Here is a 20,503-nt window from a genome sequence, read left to right as displayed (position 1 = left end):
AATGAACTGAGTCCAGAAAAAGAAGCCCATTGATATGCAATCAAAAACAGCAGTCTGCAGTATAAGGCTTGACAGTTTCTCTCTCTGGAATATTTCACAAATACCATCGCGGAGAAGGGCTGCATTTTGGGCGAGAGTCAGATTGAATCCATGACACTTTGAAGGAAAAGTTACTAATTAGTAAAAAGAGACTAATTAGTTGCCCAACCAGTGTGACAGTAATTGGAAAGAAAGCTTGGAACCAAAACATGTCCATACACAACAATTATGTAAATTTCTGACTTTACATAATATGGCCACACTCTTTTATGTGTTTTCCAGTTTGAATCTATGAAATTATTATTGTGGTATTTATAAAGGTGTCTGATTGTATCTTCACTTTTAATTCAAAATGGAGTTAAATATTCATCAAAGTATTTACATTTTTGGCCATAAATAAACCAGAACAACTAACTTCACCTTTACTATTACGAGGAGTTAGAGAAAACAGTATAATGCACTTTTCATCACATTGAAACATCCATCTATCCTCTATACAGCCTTGTTCAAGCATGGTCACATGGGGCTGGAGACAATGGCAGGGTACATTTTGGACGGGTCTCCACTTCACCACAGAGAAAACACAAATATCTTTGTGTAATATAGAGTCACTGGTTAGCCTAAAGGGCTTGTTTTTGGTCTGTGTGCAGAAACCAGAAAACCTGAAGAAAAGACTTGCATGCCTGGGCAAAACTTGGAAATCTAAAACCTGCACTTAAATTAGGCAATTTTCACTATGAGGCATGATGTAAACCTCTCTACCACTCTGCATGCAAGCCTCTAAAAGATAATAAACCAGTTTTTTGTGTTTTATTTTGACTGATTTTTATATCTCCACTAAACTAAATCCAGTTGAATGAATCTCTTCCTATGCTGAATATTCAATCTGCTAAGTTTGCAGAGGGCAGGTTGACGGTTCACCAGAAACCAGAAGCTGAAAACAACAGTGGTGAAGATAAAACCAAACTCTCAGGTTGCCTGCCTTTAATTTACCTCTGAAAATGACCTTTGTCTATTGTTGTGCTTTCAGCACAGATTGGGAAACTCATGATTACAGAAAACATTAACAATGGCTTTACAGTTTAGAGTAGTTGACACTTCCTTTGGTTGGCTCAACCTCATGCGGCTGGATCTGAAACACTTGTAGTACATCATGCAGATGAGAGCCTGTGTGTAAGTTTGTGCTACAGTGAGTGTGGCCTCATGGGAGAAGAGGTCATCTCTGTCTCACAACTCCACCGTCGTCATCAATTACACCGTTTTTTTTCTCTCTCTCTCAGCTTTAGTACTTCGCGCTCTCTCGGGCCCTCACACTCACAGACACACTCACACGCACGCACACACACACACACACACACACACACACACACACACACACACACACACACACACACACACACACACACACACACACACACACACACACACACACACACACACACACACACACACACACACACACACACACACACACACACACACTGCAGTCCTAGACACTTATCTCACTGCTTTTAATTCTCTCCAGAGAGCAGACACAATGCGCTGGCTCTGTCTTCAGGGGTTTCTACCCCTGTTGTGATTTATGTAAAGACACAGCCGAGTCAGGCGGGCTCCTATTCCACCCCCCCCCCCCGTCAGTAGCCACCACTACTGCAACTCCCTCCTCCACCTTCTTAATCCATCACCGAGTGTTTTGTCTGGCACCTCGCCATGGAAAATAACGACAATCTCCCCTGTGCCCTGTATGTGCAATTACACCGGAAAAAATCCAAGAGTGAGAAATTGTGTCTATATAAATGTCATGGGGATTTTGTGATATGGTTTGGTTGTGGACAAAAAAAGAGGTAAGACGGACTATGCAAGTACAAGTAAAGGTCAGTGTCATCAATAGGATGCCACCAGAGAAGACATTACTTGGTTTTGGTAGTCATAGTTTAAGAAGACGAGATGCTGGTGCGTAAATGATTCACCTGCGCATTGTGGGGCGCTAATGAGGATGACAGATGAGACGTGACGACAGATCAGAGCCCCCGGTGGCGCGCGCACAAACATTTACACACAAAACCACAACAAAGAGACAGAGGAGGATGGGGAAGTAGACATACAATGTGAAGAGAAAAACTTTCCCAAAGGGAAAACAGAGGACAAACGGACTGAGATGAATCTGCATTTGGCTGAGAAACAATTCCTCATTTCCACACTCTGCCTTCCGTTGTGTTTTTGTCTCTTCGCTCAGCAGGCCACCTGCTCGACCCTCCCTCTTGGTTGACAATCAATACACCTGTGACTTCACACCTGAAGTGGTGATAAAAGCCAATCAAATGTGAGAATCTTGCAGCAACTGACATGTCTTGTGAAAAGGAACAAACTCGACTTGACAATAGCGCTGCGCTCCGATGAAGCAAGTGTTTGTGACTAACAAACAAGTGATCGATGCCACTCATAAAAGATCACGTCAGCGGTGAGGTCACTCAGGAATCCCAGACCAGTTCACTGTCCTTGGAAAAGAAGATGTTTTAGATTTTACAGCGGGACTTTGCACTTCACAGCACAACTACAATTGATGAATCAATTTCTGCAAATATTAAAACCTATTGTAAAATGTCAAAATGCCCCTTTGTGTTACGGAAACAAAATTAGAGTCAAATCTCCAAAATAAATCCGGCCAAGTTTGTGAGATCTGGGTCACACTGTGTGGATGGAGGACGATATCTAACATGACACCACTTAAAGCCTCTGAGCCAGTGTAGGCGGCAACATGACTCATACTTTTAATATGATTGGCTTCTTGAGATGATGGTTTGTGTCATGGCACCTGGAGCACGCAACGAACAGCACAGCTTCAGCTCTCAGGGGATTTGCATTGCTTTTGCCAGCGTGTGCGTCGTGTGTTGCATTGAGTGCTCAACTTGTAAATGTGTGTGGTCGAGGTGTTGCGAGGCAAAACAAAATGTGCGTGTTTTTCTACGTGCTGCCGTACAATAATGTTAAATAAGATCGTTCATCTGGAGCCCAAATAGAAAAGAAGCTCCTTTGCCAAATACTATTCATAATTTCATTACCCTTCTAGCAGAAATTTGTGTTTGAGTATGTGAATCAGAGCGATCCTACAGCATGGAAGTGTTTGCGTGGGAGAGCAATAAACGCAGGGCGAACGACGTGGTATTCGAATTAAAACCCAGGATGGTAACTAATTTAATCTCAGCTGTGCCAGTTATTAATCTAAATTGATTTCACTTTCATTGTTTAACTCTGTTTGACATGTTTTTCTGTGTCATGTTTCACATGCACAAATAGTGCATGACGTGCTTTTATTCAGCTGCCTGAGCTGACCCCGCTGTGCAGTGCATTATCTCCTGTCTGTGCTTTTCTGCACACTGCAGCGCACCAGCCCTAACAAGTATGAAAACTCTGCTGTAATCTGAGCGGACCGGGATCTCCTTCAACCGCCATGGAAAGTTGGAACTGGCAAACAGAATGAATAAGTTGTGTCAAGCTCTCACTGAGATTCACAGTTAATTAGGGGAAGATGAATGTTTGAGGCGGATGATAGGCAACTTCTCAGGACTTTTTCTCCAAGTAAACAACTCTCACAGCGAGATAAAAACATTTATTATGATACGTCTCCATAAAGTTCAAACAGTCAGAGTCACACTCGCAGTCCCTGGCGTCCTTGGTGGGAGCCAAGATCCAAAAATGATGGCTGCTACGATTACAACGGAGCAACTTAACACAATTTTTTTCGTTGGCGAAATGGTACGTGTTAATGGATCTTGTCTTTCAAAAAATGAACCCCGGTTTAGGTTCACAGACAGGGACCTTCAAAGTACACTTACACTGTTACACTATTCGAAAAGAGCTTTGGGTGTTGTTACTGTACGAGATAATAAATTTTTTCCTTCAATTGCATTTTCACAGATCGCTGCATTTTACTCATTGCATTAATACTGTTATTGCTTCTGTCCTACAGTTTTTAAAGCTGAAGCTGCCCTTCCACTCGGTAAAGTGATGTGCTCTTTTTTAGCCTTCATTTATCGAGCCTTTATTTAGCCAGGAAAACCAAATTGAGATTAATATTCTTTTTTAGCAGAGGGGGATGAAGGTCTTGCTCAGGGACTCCCAGTGCATGTTTTTTGGTCCGTGGGGGAAACTGGAGTACCCAGAGGAAACTCACATACACACAGGGAGAACATGCAAACTCCACACAGAAAGGCCCTGTATTTGAAACCACGTTGCTGTAATCGGTTTCGCTTTCATGCATTCGATTTGTTGGTGTCGTGGCTGATGGGGCATGCTGGCAAGAAAGACGTCGAATTGTCTTGCAAGCTGCCACTTTATCAAAGTAAACACATGGTTATGGTCATGCTGGAACAAAACTACGAGGCTCTGCGGTTGCTAACTCTTAGCACTCCACTCACCTCTCACCACACTCCAGCAACCCCCCTTTCAGACACCACAGAAAACTTAAGTTAGATAGAACTTGTACAGAAGATGGATGAGTGTATACACACACACACACACACACACACACACACACACACACACACACACACACACAGACACACACACACACGTAATGATTGACTAGTGGACAAAAGTGGGCAGGAGATTAAACCACGGAGGACAGAAGTGTGATGTCTCTGATAGAATGAACTGGTAACATTAATGACTAACACAAAGAGCATGGACCAACATGCTTCACAAGGATACTTCTGTTGGGGGCCACTCAACCTCATGGAAGGGGGAGGGGAGACCACGTTTTGAGAACAAAGAGATCACATGGTCAGAATGGAAAAGTTCGCCATTGATCCCGGATCACCCCCCTTCCAAGGGGCAATACTAGAGGCCAACAGCAGGGGGAGCCTGAGAGCTCCCTCACCAGCTGGAAGGTCCAGGGCGGGCCCTCCGTCAGGATTGGTCCACATGACCCAGAGCCGGCTGGAAACCCGACACCAGCCAAAAGGTATAAAACACCCCCGCGGGGGTGACTTCTTTCTCTCCAATGTTGAAACCTGCGTAAAGACGGACGCATCCGTTTCGCACGGAGACGAAGTGCCACGTGTGCCCGCGGACCGGGCCCGGAGTTCCACACCGAGCCGGACGAGCCGACAACCACTGTGGAACTACTTCTACTTTTCCCTTTTTCCTTTTTTTCTTCTTCACCGGAGTCCGAGTGTGCAGCTGGTAGCGCACCCTCCTCCCGCATGCAGACCTGAAGCCGCTTCTTCTCCCCCCTCCTCAAAAGAAGCGCTTGATCCTCCTCGGATCATCCTGTGGACTTTTCCCTGTCCACAGACCATTTTAGCTTGTTTACCTGGGACGCCAGAGAGAAAAACAAGCTCCAGCCGGGAAATCAACGCACTTTCCCGGCCGCCGGCAGCACGTTCACCCTCATCAAACTGAGTAAGGCTTAGAGTCTGGGCAGACAATGAGAATAACGTGACTGTAATATTGCTGTGTGTTTATTATTGTGTTGAAGTCAGGGACGCCGATCCCTGTTTCCAACCCATCTGTGTCTGCGCGTTGGATTTACATCCACGCGAACCTCCTCTCTCTCTCTCTCGCTCTCTCTCTCAACTTGCACAGACCATTTCTAGACTGTGTAGTCCAAGACAGTGTGCAGAGCTGAACATATTCTGTCCACTGCCCTTCTCCCTCCTCTTCTCTTTTCTCTCTCCGCTCCACTAACCGCGGCGCAAACTCAGCAAACAGCTGTTCCTGTGTGCCGCTCCACCCGCTTCTGTGACCGTGTGTAGTTCACTGTCCCTGGGATTTCTCAGCCACGAGCCCCCAGGCGCGCTCCGAGCAGGCTCACGAGCCGTGCACGAGCACAGTGACGTCACGCTGTCCAGAAGGAGTGCGCCAAGCGCCTCTGGTGGCCGCGTTGGTGATTGCAATCTCTTGAAAGACCGCCACTCGGTGGACAAGTCGAGTCATTGCATTCTCCCTCCGTGCGCCGCCGCGCCCCTAGTGATCGTTCCGGTTACTGCCTCGAACCAGACGCCTGCCGCCATCTAGTGTCCGTTCGAGGTCATTACACCCACACACACTGACCCTCCGACGCCTGCCGCCACCTGGTGGACGTTCGTGGTCATTACATCCCCACTCAGGCTTCCACACACTCACACACACACACACACACACCCTCTTTCTTTGTACATAGTGTTTGCTGTTTAATAGATTAGATCTTCGTGTTTGATTGTTTATTACTTAATTGTGTTTTAATAAATGATTTATGAATTATTTTTGAATAAATACTTTTTGTTAATAAACGCATTTTAACTGAATTGATCGATTCTTGGTTATCATTGTGTATTTATTGTTGACAATTCACTGGTTTGTAACAGTCTGTGCTCGAAGCTCACACCTTCCTTGTTATTTAATATTGTTATATTTACACAGAAATATTAACTTTACTTAAATAACCCTTTTTGACAAACGAGACTGAAATTTGGTATTAGCTATTTCCAGCTTAGCTGGTGGTGCCCCGATTTAATTATTATTTGATAAATAACCAATTTATGCAAATTAATAATTTTTATTAATAAATTATTTTTGATAATTTATTAACTTTTGAGTAATTACTCAATTACTCTAGGAGTTGCTGATGAGTAACTAACCGTTTACTTCATTAGTAATTCCAACTTTTCCTAAATTACTTTTAGTAATCCATTACTTTCAGTAATCCATTACTTACAGTAATTATTTATGCTAATTACCAACCATAAATCCCAACATAATGGTGCCCCGTGTGAGGGTGTTTTAAAACCAGTATTGTCACAATATCTGCATAATTTATCCAGAATTGTCTGTTTAGTTTTACAACCGATAACTTTGTTTCTCTCAGAACTTAGTTTTTCGAAGAACACGTTACAGCACTGCTAAGCAAAGTCAACTGTGTTTGTGAAGTGGTAAAGCCTTCTTTGTCTTGCATTTTCATGCATTCTTTTATTTCTGGCATAGAGATAAATGTACACTAACCCGCTATTGCTCACCCAAGGTGCTAAAACCACCCTGTTAACTTGAGAGAGGTTACAGTTAGAGCAATTAGCAACCTTTAGAGTTGGAAGCTACAGGTGTAACCATCACCTGTGCATTAACAACATTTTGGCACTTTTCAAAACACAGCTTTCGCGTGACTCCTACCATGAGTAGTCAGAGACACTGCGTGCTCGGAGCAGAGACTCCTCGGGAGCCACATGACCCAGCCCTGCAGACTGTGGTCGCTGGTCTCCTATGCCTCTCCACACAGGAGAGAAGAAACCTCAACAGCTACAGCTTAGAGACCTGTGAAGCAGAGATCAGGCAGCTGTTAAGCTATGTGAGGAACCCGGTTGGTCAGGTAGAGCTCACCATTCCGGATGTGTTAGGCCACATTGCACTGCTCTACCAGCGCAAGGCCGAGCTGCAAGCCCTGGAAGCTCAAGAGCAGCTCTCCCAGCTGCAACTTTACAGTTCGCAGCTGAGGATTAACCATGCCCAGCTGAAGCTGGAGAACTCCCGCCTGCGACAGGAGATCCAGGCCAGGGACGATCAGGCTCCTTATACGGAACCTATTGGGTTACAAACCCGAACTTCTGTGAAAGAAGTCAAAACAGACACATCATCTGATGATTCATCAGACGATGAGTCAGGTTATGGCTCTCAGCACAATGAGCCAAACCACATTGGGGTAAAACCTGGTGCAGCTCTCAGCAGAGATGCAGCACATCTCCGCAGTCTGGAAAATGTCCAGTCAGATGGACAAATTACCCCAGTTATGCGCATTCTTGAAGCTGTCCAGTCAAGTGGACAGCCTCCTCCAGGTCTCTACAATCCTGAGGTGGTCCAGTCAGGTGGACCGCCCACCACAGGTGAGTGTAGACTTGGAGCTGTCCCGTCAGGGGGACAGACTGCATCAAGCTTCCCCGCAGCCATGGCGAGGGGGGGGCTTGACATACAGCCAGGGGGGCGTGGCACAAGACACCTGCCCAGTGTTGTGGGAGTTGACTGCATCCCACTGAACCGACACCCAGTCCCCCCAGCTTTTCACTTTAAGGACCGCAGGGTCCCGGTGTGTTATGACACACATGCATCGGTGCTTAGCCGCACCTCAATGCGCTCTCACAGCTCTTTCACTCCTGTCCAGGAGAATGAAAAGAGTTATTCTCCAGCACCTCACAGTGCTGTCAGCTTTGGTCGTCCACTCACTGGAGACCCTCTTGGTCATCATGACCCTCACTCTCTCCACCGGAGAGAACCAGGGGGGTCCAGCTCAGATGACTCGGACCATTCCGGTCCCCCAAGGGAACGTGGTCTTCGGACCCGCCAGCTTGAGTCCCTTGCAGAGGATGTAGAGCAGTTCAACCCAAACAACCCGGAGGTTAGTATAGAGGACTACCTCCGGGAGGTTGAACGCTGCCTCCTCGACCTGCCTCATCCTTCGTCACGTGAGAAGCTGAAGCTTCTCTGGAAGACGACGTCCAGGAGTGTCCATGTTCACATGGAATCCCTCCCACCTGCCATCAGAGATCATTACTCATCCCTTTGTCATGCACTTAGGGAAGAGTATTCTCTGTACAATGATCCTGCCTCTGCAACCTTTGGTGCACTTGCCATTACTCAGAAGGAGGCGGAGCCTCCCAGAGAGTACTATAGGCGCCTTAGGGCCGCCTACTTCCAAGGCCGCAGTGCACCGGGGTTGGATGAAGACCAGACTTTAAAATCGCTCTTCATTAACAACCTCCACAACAGTGTGCGGTTCGATGTCGCTCTTTTCTGCAGGACCAAAAACCCCACCATGAAAGACCTCCGCAAACACGCGCAGATGGTGTGGGAGCTGCGTCACAGTTCAGGTGAAAACCATGATGGTGACGCAGGCGTCCTCAGAACGCAGGCGACGGGAAACACGAACCCGGCACCTGTAGGTCACGAGGTCCCCTCCCCCACACTTGCTGTGGATGGGGAACCCGTTAGATGTCCACAACCTCGACCACGAGGTGGACAACGGCCCAGAGGTAAGAGATCAGGCAGACCGAGACCTCACCACTCCCAGCGGAGAGGTAAGTCTCACAACCGAGGCCGAGGTCAGACCCAAAACCACTGGGACGCAGACGTCCCACAGTGGATTAAAACCTGCCTTAAGGAGGTGATGCAGGACCTGAACCCGCCTGGTCAGAAGGAACCCGGCTCCCCTGAGGAACCGGACTCCCGGCCCCTGACCGCATGACTAGGCCGGTCGCCTCTCCCCTCCGCACACAAAGTTTGCTTTGTCAGGAGGAGGAGGAGGAGATCCAGGAGGTCAAACAGGCCCTCAGAACCAACAGAGGAGCCCCCTTTGACATTCTTGGGTGATCTTGTACGCAATGGCACTGCCAACCGCGTATATACTTCAGTGATGGTAGGGGGTGTAGACACCCTCGCCCTGCTTGATTCTGGGTCAGAAATCACCCTCATGTGTTCAGCCACCTTCACGCAGGTTGCTAGAACCATGCGTGCCCTAGGAAAGCCACTTCAGGTGGAAGAGTGTAGCATAAACATCAGAAGCTTCACTCAGGACGTGTCTCCCATCACTAAACGTGTCTGGGTCGACATAACTTTCCAGGACATGTCGGTGACACATCCCATCTATGTCACTGACCTGAACACAGAGGAACTTCTTATTGGTCAGGACCTCTTAAACCGACTGGCCGTGCTGATGGACTGCAACCAATGGTGCCTTTGGTCTCAAGTCACCAGCCCGACTCCCCTTGGCCCTGAACCAGGCCACCAAGCTTTCAACAGCAGAGTCGATGCCATCCAGTCTAGAGGTCCCCTACCAATCCTTGGGTCTCTCCCAGAGTTTGACCCCAGCCAATCCACTTCAGGGCTCCCTGACAGTCAGCATCCGCCGCAGGTGACGAGCCGAGACCCAGTTCAAGCACACCACTCTTTACTCTTGTCACTGAAGGACGTGAGTTCTTCTTTGTATATGAGTACTTCTTTGCACGCCCACCACACCGTGGGGGGTGCACACATGGATGTAACGTCGGTTCCGGAGGCACCTTTGGCGCGCTGGTCCGAGAAATCGGCCACCGACGCCGGCCTGCTTAAAGTTCCGAGCCACCGCTCACTTTCAGCATGGTCACTTCAGACCTTAACCAAGGTCCCTGGTTCATGTGCCTCCTCGACTCGCTGTCCAGATCCCGTGCCGGTGATCTGTGACACATCTCTTCTGGAGCTGAACAATCGTTCAGCCAACCCGCAGGTCCACAATCTGACACGCGGTCAGATTAAAGTGACCGCATTTCCACCGTTAGAGATGTCAACTGACAGTTCATTTCACAATCTTGAACTGATGGTGCCTCTCACTGACAACCTGCTGTCGTCCCTCACCAGTGACGACACGCATGACACCGCTCTCCTCATTCCCACAGCCAAAACCATCACCAGCGCTCACCATGTCAACCTCAAACAGGTTCTCCATGGAACAAAACCGAGCACTGAAGGTGACCTGGTTGTGCAGGCTCCGATGACTCAACCAGAGAATACAGACACTTCAGGTAAACAGACCGCGTCTGTACCAGAAGAACCTTATTCAGGTTTCGAGTTAAAAACCGAGCCACACCCTGCTAAAGCTAGCGCTTTACACAGCAGAAACGAGGAGATGCATTCATTGAGGTCTTCCGCGATTATCACACGATCACACGAAAGGGGGGTCACAGACCTCCACCTGGCGTGCGTCCCCACTGACCTCGAGGCACCACAATCTTCTGTACACCAGTACATACTCTTTCTAGCTGTATACGCGGTAAAGCGGTGCTGGACCACGAAGGTGGTCCCCGCTAACCAGTAGCAGCTAGTTTCTTCCTTTGGCAACCGCCAGTTCGCCTGGAACCGGTGCCAGTTCGGCTACTTAGACCCACCATCGGTGTCTACCATCCTTCTCCACACCATGATGAGTAATATTGCTGCTCACGGCAACCCTCATCTATGTGGATGACTTCCTCATGCGTCACTGTACCTGTGAGGAACATTTAGCCGAAACACGACACGTCCTTTATCAACTTCTGGTGGCGTGAACCAAACTTGCTCTTAGCATAACTTGGGATGCTACACCAAAGTTGAATTCATTGGGCTCATAGGTGGCGCTGATGGGACTGAACCCCAGCAGGGAGAGTTCATGCCAGTCAAAACCTCAGAGCCCGACTAACGTGTCATAACTTGGGAGCCTCCATCTTGACACAGCCACTCCGGCTGTTGCCCTCCTTCTGAACCAAGCGTTCAACCACTGGAGCTTCCCATTCTTTGGTCGACTCAGACAGGCACACATGCCACACCCAGTGTCATGGCCGCCCTGTACGACATTTTGGTAATGGAGGCCAACCTCCATTCACCATACCACTCCCAGTCATTTTCCCAGGTTGACAGAGTCAACCACAGCACCACACACATACTCCGGTATGGCAACAGCGGTGGTACAGATGGAGACGTGAGCCTCCAACGGGTGTTGGTGACCAATCGGTCCACCATACACCACTCCACAGGTTCCACTCCCTCCAAAGAATGACTGGTAGAGAAATGACCTTACACTGCACCTTCTGGACCAGCCAGAAGAGGTCAGTGTTGTCACGGCCTGCACTGCAGAGCCACTCAATCAATTTACTCCCTCGGAGTAAGGTCGACTCCTCCCCTAGCGAGGGGGGAGAACCTCCATTCCATTTCAGTAGGGTTTAGTGCCAGCATGCTCAATCCCCATCAGGTGCATGTACTAACCCCTGCCACCATCAGAAATCTAACCCTGCCTCCTTAGACAACGTGAGCAGTTACAAAGCTCGAGTTGAACCATTCAGGGAAATATAGTCACTGTAAACTCATATCCAGCTCTGTTAACACCACTTAGCATGCCTTAGACTCAGTCGAGTATTGGTTAGGAGAAATAACCCCTGTGTGTAGTCAGAGATCTCACACGAGATCGAAGGGAGATGAGCTCCTCCGTTAGCAGCTTCAGTACAGGTAGAACCACCTTACTTGGCTTCACTAACCCGGGTTGAGAAATTTCTCAAGACTAACACCACCACGGTTATACGACCTTCACAGATACATCTGACAGTCTCGGCAGTGCTATTTTAACCTCTGTGAAACCACAGAGCCAAGAGTTGTGATTTCTTCAAAACTTAGCCATTATTAACAGAAATAGTGTGTACAGTTTGAAGTCTCTGTAGTGAAAGTGGGTTTTGGAAGGGAACACACACGTGCACCTCCACACACCACACTTCACTCTTACTCCTCACCGGAGCAGATGCACCAAAACCCCCCAGACGGCTGGTGGCTTTTGGACACTTGCTCACTGGTGCAACCACATCCACAGTTTACAGATCAGACTCTACTCCCCGCATCCGGTACCTCCGCTTTTGTAAACTTGTCCTCGAGCTGCCTACTAACCCATTTCCCTCCTGTTCTTCAACTTTCCTGCCCCTTTCCTACCTCTTTCATGTTCACTGGTGATGCACTTGTAAGAAATTAAATGTATGGGTGCTTAGATAGTTAGAACAGGAATAGTTGGTCTGCCCAGACTAGCCTTACCCTGCCCAGACTAGCCTTGCCCTGCTCGGACAATAACCTCATGTATGAACTGTTGGACAGAAAATGACCTTGTGTTCCACAGGACATTGGGACATTCACAGACTCATAGACGTTTCGGCCCAGGTTTGCTCCAAAGCCTGAGATCCGCATCCCACTCTTCGGACCAAAGGGGGGATGTTGGGGGCCACTCAACCTCATGGAAGGGGGAGGGGAGACCACGTTTTGAGAACAAAGAGATCACATGGTCAGAATGGAAAAGTTCGCCATTGATCCCGGATCACCCCCCGGATCACCCCCCTTCCAAGGGGCAATACTAGAGGCCAACGGCAGGGGGAGCCTGAGAGCTCCCTCACCAGCTGGAAGGTCCAGGGCGGGCCCTCCGTCAGGATTGGTCCACATGACCCAGAGCCGGCTGGAAACCCGACACCAGCCAAAAGGTATAAAACACCCCCGCGGGGGTGACTTCTTTCTCTCCAATGTTGAAACCTGCGTAAAGACGGACGCATCCGTTTCGCACGGAGACGAAGTGCCACGTGTGCCCGCGGACCGGGCCCGGAGTTCCACACCGAGCCGGACGAGCCGACAACCACTGTGGAACGGCACAGTGGTTGTCCGAGTCCGAGTGTGCAGCTGGTAGCGCACCCTCCTCCCGCATGCAGACCTGAAGCCGCTTCTTCTCCCCCCTCCTCAAAAGAAGCGCTTGATCCTCCTCGGATCATCCTGTGGACTTTTCCCTGTCCACAGACCATTTTAGCTTGTTTACCTGGGACGCCAGAGAGAAAAACAAGCTCCAGCCGGGAAATCAACGCACTTTCCCGGCCGCCGGCAGCACGTTCACCCTCATCAAACTGAGTAAGGCTTAGAGTCTGGGCAGACAATGAGAATAACGTGACTGTAATATTGCTGTGTGTTTATTATTGTGTTGAAGTCAGGGACGCCGATCCCTGTTTCCAACCCATCTGTGTCTGCGCGTTGGATTTACATCCACGCGAACCTCCTCTCTCTCTCTCGCTCTCTCTCTCAACTTGCACAGACCATTTCTAGACTGTGTAGTCCAAGACAGTGTGCAGAGCTGAACATATTCTGTCTACTGCCCTTCTCCCTCCTCTTCTCTTTTCTCTCTCCGCTCCACTAACCGCGGCGCAAACTCAGCAAACAGCTGTTCCTGTGTGCCGCTCCACCCGCTTCTGTGACCGTGTGTAGTTCACTGTCCCTGGGATTTCTCAGCCACGAGCCCCCAGGCGCGCTCCGAGCAGGCTCACGAGCCGTGCACGAGCACAGTGACGTCACGCTGTCCAGAAGGAGTGCGCCAAGCGCCTCTGGTGGCCGCGTTGGTGATTGCAATCTCTTGAAAGACCGCCACTCGGTGGACAAGTCGAGTCATTGCATTCTCCCTCCGTGCGCCGCCGCGCCCCTAGTGGTCGTTCCGGTTACTGCCTCGAACCAGACGCCTGCCGCCATCTAGTGTCCGTTCGAGGTCATTACACCCACACACACTGACCCTCCGACGCCTGCCGCCACCTGGTGGACGTTCGTGGTCATTACATCCCCACTCAGGCTTCCACACACACACACACACACACACACACCCTCTTTCTTTGTACATAGTGTTTGCTGTTTAATAGATTAGATCTTCGTGTTTGATTGTTTATTACTTAATTGTGTTTTAATAAATGATTTATGAATTATTTTTGAATAAATACTTTTTGTTAATAAACGCATTTTAACTGAATTGATCGATTCTTGGTTATCATTGTGTATTTATTGTTGACAATTCACTGGTTTGTAACAGTCTGTGCTCGAAGCTCACACCTTCCTTGTTATTTAATATTGTTATATTTACACAGAAATATTAACTTTACTTAAATAACCCTTTTTGACAAACGAGACTGAAATTTGGTATTAGCTATTTCCAGCTTAGCTGGTGGTGCCCCGATTTAATTATTATTTGATAAATAACCAATTTATGCAAATTAATAATTTTTATTAATAAATTATTTTTGATAATTTATTAACTTTTGAGTAATTACTCAATTACTCTAGGAGTTGCTGATGAGTAACTAACCGTTTACTTCATTAGTAATTCCAACTTTTCCTAAATTACTTTTAGTAATCCATTACTTTCAGTAATCCATTACTTACAGTAATTATTTATGCTAATTACCAACCATAAATCCCAACACTTCTAACTCCAAAACCTTTAGTAGTGCAATGGCCCTGCTGATTAATGTTGATCTTCCCACATTTTCCCTTCGATGTGCCTGAAGAGGCAACCTTAGGGTGTGATCCCACCTCATAAAAAAGGCCTTCATTATAAGGTTAACATTTGGTGACTGAGCAGCTGATGACTACATAGCCAACAATCTGGTGTGTTTTATTTCTGTAGCACACATTCACACTACATTCACACATGCTCCTCACTGAGGAAGGTGACTTTCAAAGCTCATATTTTTATACATTTACTGGAGGGAAATAGACTTACACATACTATATTATATGCCTGTACTTTGTACGGTTTCAAAAGCACCTCTGTATCTTATAAGTCTCCATTAAGATAAGAGGAGGGTGTCATTTGAGTACTTCTCTCAGACCACCGAGAGGCCACAAGAGAGGTCATAAAGCGCTATTTTCAGAAGATGACTTCACACCCAGCATTTGAAATCTTAGCGCTGGAGTACCTTTTTATTTCAGCTAATTCTGTTGAGGATATATAGATAGATAGATAGATAGATAGATAGATAGATCTTTCAAACCAGTAAATTAGAAGAGATGTGCCAGAGTTAACAATCAGAGGCTCACTGCTTGTTGTCTTCATCTCAACATCTCGTAGAAACACGCAAGAACAAACCGGAATGGACTTTAAGTCAATCACGGAATGGTGGCGCCCCGGCGCACTCTATTGACCAGCTGCCACTGATGTACAACTTCACATGATTGGCTTTGACACTAGGCATCTGTGACACATTGATTCTTTATTGGATGCACACATGGGAACATGGAAATTCTACTCTGATTTAAAGAAACAGCCTATGGTTTGAGGATACATTTTATTTCCTAAAGGTCTTGTTTTTGTTGCCATATTTTTAGAAACCACTGTTTGTTTTATCTGTGTGCAACTGGTGTGTATTAGTTCAGTACATCTACGCATGAAATGTAGACCGCACTCAAAGACTTATGAACATTTCACACGTCCGTTCTCATTCCCACAGGTCTTACATGTACTTCTCCCACTTATCGTCTTTCCTTACATAAAATCCCAACACTCATGTTGACCTTTCGCGGTTGCTTGTGTTAGGCCTGGGTCCAAAACACTGACCTGTGGTCTCCGTGGCATCCAGACTGCCCGCGAGCTGCTCCAGAAGGCGTGCCCTGGCTGCGTTCCTACGGTGTTTTTTGCCCTCGTAGTGCTGCTGGGCCATCAGCGGGTTGTTGAACCAGGCTCCACACAAGCAGCAGTACTTACCAGCCTCTCTCCCACCATTCCCACTGACCACCGCCATGGGCCAGGGTAGGGCAGCGGGAGGAGGGGGGCACGTGGCAGCGTCAGCCGGCAGAGGAGTGGAAGGAGAGGAGTCTTTGACAGGCAGTGAATGGAGCAGTGGCAGCAGATGAAAAGGAGGAAAGAGTGAGGGATAATATTAAAATGAATTCAAATGCAAATTAAGTTCTAATACAAAATGACAAGACATGAAAATATTTTCATGAAATTACATTAACATAAAAATGAACACTCACACACGCTCTCGTTAGATAAAGTAAATCCCAAAATCATGCTTCCCCAGAAAGCGCATTTAGACATTTATAATTAAAAGCAATAGGTTTGTAGTGATTAGGACTGAGAACAAGAAAACAAAAATTATGCTGAATGCCACAAGTCAGTGTTGTTAAGTCAATGGTTTCCAAGCTTGACATTTTTTGTTCAAGGAAATTTCAGAATACATTTTTTTTTTTTTATCTCCTCACCGTAGAACAATGAGTAAAATGCTTCATCGTGGAGCAAGCAACTGTAAATATTGTTGAAACTGTGTAAAATACTCTGATTGTAAAACTGCTACTCTCCTGAAATCCCTTGTTTTTGTTTCTAATGTTGAAGGACCACTTGCTCATGTGAATTGTCCCCACTAAAAAGGCTTGGCAATAATCCCTGTTTTCTCTTGCTGTAAAACTATTGCAAATGTTGACTGCCCTTGAAGGCTTAAAATAAATATGTATATTGACTTATGTACACGTGTGATGCTGCAGTGCGGGTGTATATCAAACATACAGCTCCATTGAGTGCCAAAAATGTCAAATCAAATCTGGAATTTACCCTCTTGACTTGAAATGTTTTTCTAGAGAAATGTGAAAATACATGGGAATCAAATGATATATGTGCCTATTAATTCAGCAAATTCTGCAGTTCTAAGCACATACAGTATATGTATCACCTAGGTTACACAGACTACAACTGAAATAATGTCAGCAGCACCACTTGTCAGAAAGCTCTTAAGAAAACGTCTCTCTGCTCATGTTTACTATTCGTCTTTTTTCAATCTCCATCATCTTCTCTCTTCTCTCCTATCTCTCCTCTGCTCTGAGGGAATGAAAAAAGAGAAATGGTAGACTTCCAGGTGACCTGCTACTCATGACATGACACTAGTTACCATGGTGATTGCCCATTAATAGCCAAGAGGCCCTGACATGTCCGCAGGATGCGACCGCGTCTAGCGCAGAGAAGACTGCGTATGTGCAAGAGGCTGTGTGTGTGTGTGTTTCTGTGTGCATGTGGTGCACTGCATGTGCAATCCACGTTTCAGAAAATGTGTGAAGTCACTTGTGTGTGTGCCTGCGTGCGTGCGTATGTGAGAATGAAGCTCAAGAATAGCTCGCCCGCATGTGCATAGTAGGGTAAATGTACCAAAAGAAATCCTCCGGAGAGGTGGGGTGTCAGGTCCATGGCCAAATTGCACGAGAACACTTACGGTGCCAGATGGCTTGTCCAAATGTGCCAATTCGCTATCCACAACATGTCAATGACTCTTGAGTTACACCAACTGTGAGTACGCAGCAACAATGTTGCGTGCGCAGACAATTAACATGACAAACAAAATCCCACTCACGCATACTTTTTAGACCGAATGAGTCATATCACTAGCTCACTGATAACAATTGAAGAGCCGTTGCGAATTATTGAGCGGTGACCATGAGAGTGAAATGTGCTAGTTTCTGTGTGTTTTTAATGTGTGGGCCAATGTTGACTTGATTCTAGCCCCGTGAGCTGATTGGCTGCTCATACCTTGATGTGTCTTCAGGCTCTGTTCGCATAGTTACGGTATCTATGGCCATGTCTCTTCTCATCTTGGCAACCACACCCACTCATATTCCCCTTGCTTTTGTCTGCCATTGCCACACGATTGTCTCAGTTACAAAACTCAATCCTAGAACTCTTTTTTTTTTTTTTTTTTTTGTCATTTCATTAAACTCAAAGCCCAAGCCATCCTCAAATCTCTGCTGTCTCACTCGTGTGAGTGTTTGTGCATGAGTGAAGCTCCTCGCCTCTGACAGCTCTGTGGAACAGCACGTGGCGAACAGCAACAGGGAGAAATCCTCTAATGTATTTCATCTCTCCAGCCCTTGTTTTCCCACCATTTCTCCTCTCCTGACTGTAATCTGTGCACACTGAAGCGGAAGTAAGAGTTTTTCACAGAGTGGGGCACGGGGAGTGTGTGTAGGAGTGCTGGTTTTGAATTGTGTGGGGGTTTGGACTCAGGTACAGGCTGTGCTCTGTCTCTTAAGGGGGTCAGCATTGCTCTCCACACTATGTGGTTGGTGTGTATGTGTTAATGCATGTATGTTAGAGTCAATGCGTCGACAGTTACAATTGCATCACTCATGCTGCTTGTGTGTGTGTGTGTGTGTGTGTGTGTGTGTGTGTGTGTGTGTGTGTGTGTGTGTGTGTGTGTGTGTGTGTGTGTGTGTGTGTGTGTATTTCTGAGGAATGTGCGTGCCGATGTGTGCTTTAGCCTGTCAACTTGGCTGTGCATCTTGTGCAGAGCGTTCATCTCAGAGTGATCATGAAGGGTACTTTTGACTTTAATCTCTCCTGAAATCTTTTTCTTCTCTCCCAGGTCACTCTTCCTCTGTTCTTGTGCTAGTTCTCATGTTTCTTTTCCTCCAGGTCCCACTGCCAGAAAACCATACAAACATCACAACAGCGCCTGTGCAGGAGTGACACTCTCGCAAAGTAGGCCAAAGTTTAGCTAAAGTCACCCAGGGGCTTGATTATAATGTCCCATTTTGGAGTGATTGTGCATTTACAGCCTTTAAATTTAATTCGGATCACATTATGTAAAGCTCCCTTGGGGACAACTAGCCAGCGCAAACATAAAAAATGCTAATCGCAGGCAACAATCACAGGCATGAATTAAATCTATTGGCGACTGTTATTATTATATAATCTTTGTTATTTATGATAACAATTTTATGACTTGGAGCCGTCTTTGTAGTTCTACTTCTTAAACCGGTGATGTTTCTGATTTTGTTAACATTTCCTGACACATTCATCCTCCAGAAAATACTGAGGCTTTACGTTAAAAATGACGAAAGCACTCAAATTCAACTTCAGATTTAAAAACAGAAAACAAAAACAAACACTTGGATTATGTAATTGTGTACGAACAAATAGGGGAATGTGTTTGATGACTGTTAATTGACTTGGTCTTTAGGAGGAATTGACTCTGTGAGCAAACATCAACATTGAAATCCAATACAAGCCTTGATTGGCTTCAATTCAAAGGCACCATCAAACAAGCACAGGTTTTTAGTTGCAATACTGAGAGAGATTGATGGACACAAGTTTACTTCAGCTAAATCATCCAGTCAGTATCCAAATCTCTACTATTCAGTCTTAATTAAATTTAACAAATGAGTATACCCCCCTCAAAAAAAAAAAAAAAGAAGAAAGGAAAAAAATGGGTTTCACATATTTCCATGACTTGTTAATCTGCATTGCAGTTCAGTAGCTGGTGTGAGATTCACAGCTCAACCAGTGCAGTGTTTGAATGTGTGAATTTCTTCATGCTACTGATGGCAAATCCAGACTGCACTGATAAGCAGAGGGTGCCAGATACCTGTGTTTGTAGGGCTCGCCATGGCTGTGTGGAGACTGGGAGGCTCCCCCAGCACCAGGCGGACTCTCTTGGCGTGAGTTTTGCCCTGGTAGTGAGACTGCGCCACGATTGCAGACGTGAAGAACATGTTACACAAGGTACAACACTTATTTCTGTCTACTTCTGTCTCAGCACAGTCCTGCAGGAGATTAAAAAAGAAAAGAAAAGACAAGGACAGTAAAAGAGAGTGTTAGAAGATGTCTCGTGGGGTCACATTTACATCATGGTTGAGGGAAGAGTGGGGGAATGGAGGAGCAATGAAAACAAGACTGGTGGAGGTCAGATTTGATGTGAAGAGTAAAGTTAGGCTTTGCACAAACGCTATTGGCGCACGCACACACACACACACACACACACACACACACACACACACACACACACACACACACACACACACACACACACACACACACACACACACACACACGCACACACGCGCACAAGCTTCACTGCATTCTAGGGACATTGCATTGACTAATTAACTTGCCTTCCCCTGACCTTGAATTAACCCTAATCGTTGTTTAACCTCAAAACCCTCCCAATGGCATTTTCAGTCAATTGTTATTATGTAAACGGGGCCTTAGTGCCTTTTCAGCCCTTTACTGTAACCATCACGACGAACCCGTATAAGTGCTAACTCAAATCATAGTTTACAAGCTTTAATGCTCCAGTCTAAATATCGCCACAATGCAGAAACATCCGAAACGATCACCTAAAACAGAAATTGGTCTGCACACACGCACACTCAAAGGCAAAGAGGGGCCTGATCAAAT

At 46.6% G+C, this 20,503-nt stretch overlaps 1 protein-coding gene across 2 annotated transcripts in view; it reads right to left on the bottom strand.

Moving 5' to 3' along the window:
* The window catches only part of LOC308138050 (zinc finger matrin-type protein 4), a 64,425-nt gene that overhangs the window by 16,576 nt on the left and 27,346 nt on the right, over window positions 1–20,503 (bottom strand). For both annotated transcript variants that reach the window (XM_080506987.1, XM_080506986.1), the window contains 2 exons: window positions 19,692–19,869; window positions 15,899–16,156 (listed from right to left, as the gene is read on the bottom strand). In XM_080506987.1, the coding sequence (XP_080363113.1) occupies window positions 15,899–16,156; window positions 19,692–19,869 (436 nt within the window). The remainder of the gene's footprint in view (window positions 1–15,898; window positions 16,157–19,691; window positions 19,870–20,503) is intronic.

Source organism: Blennius ocellaris (assembly GCF_963422515.1).
Source record: "Blennius ocellaris genome assembly, chromosome: 13".
Lineage (NCBI taxonomy): Eukaryota > Metazoa > Chordata > Actinopteri > Blenniiformes > Blenniidae > Blennius > Blennius ocellaris.
This window is presented reverse-complemented; position numbering and strand designations above follow the sequence as displayed.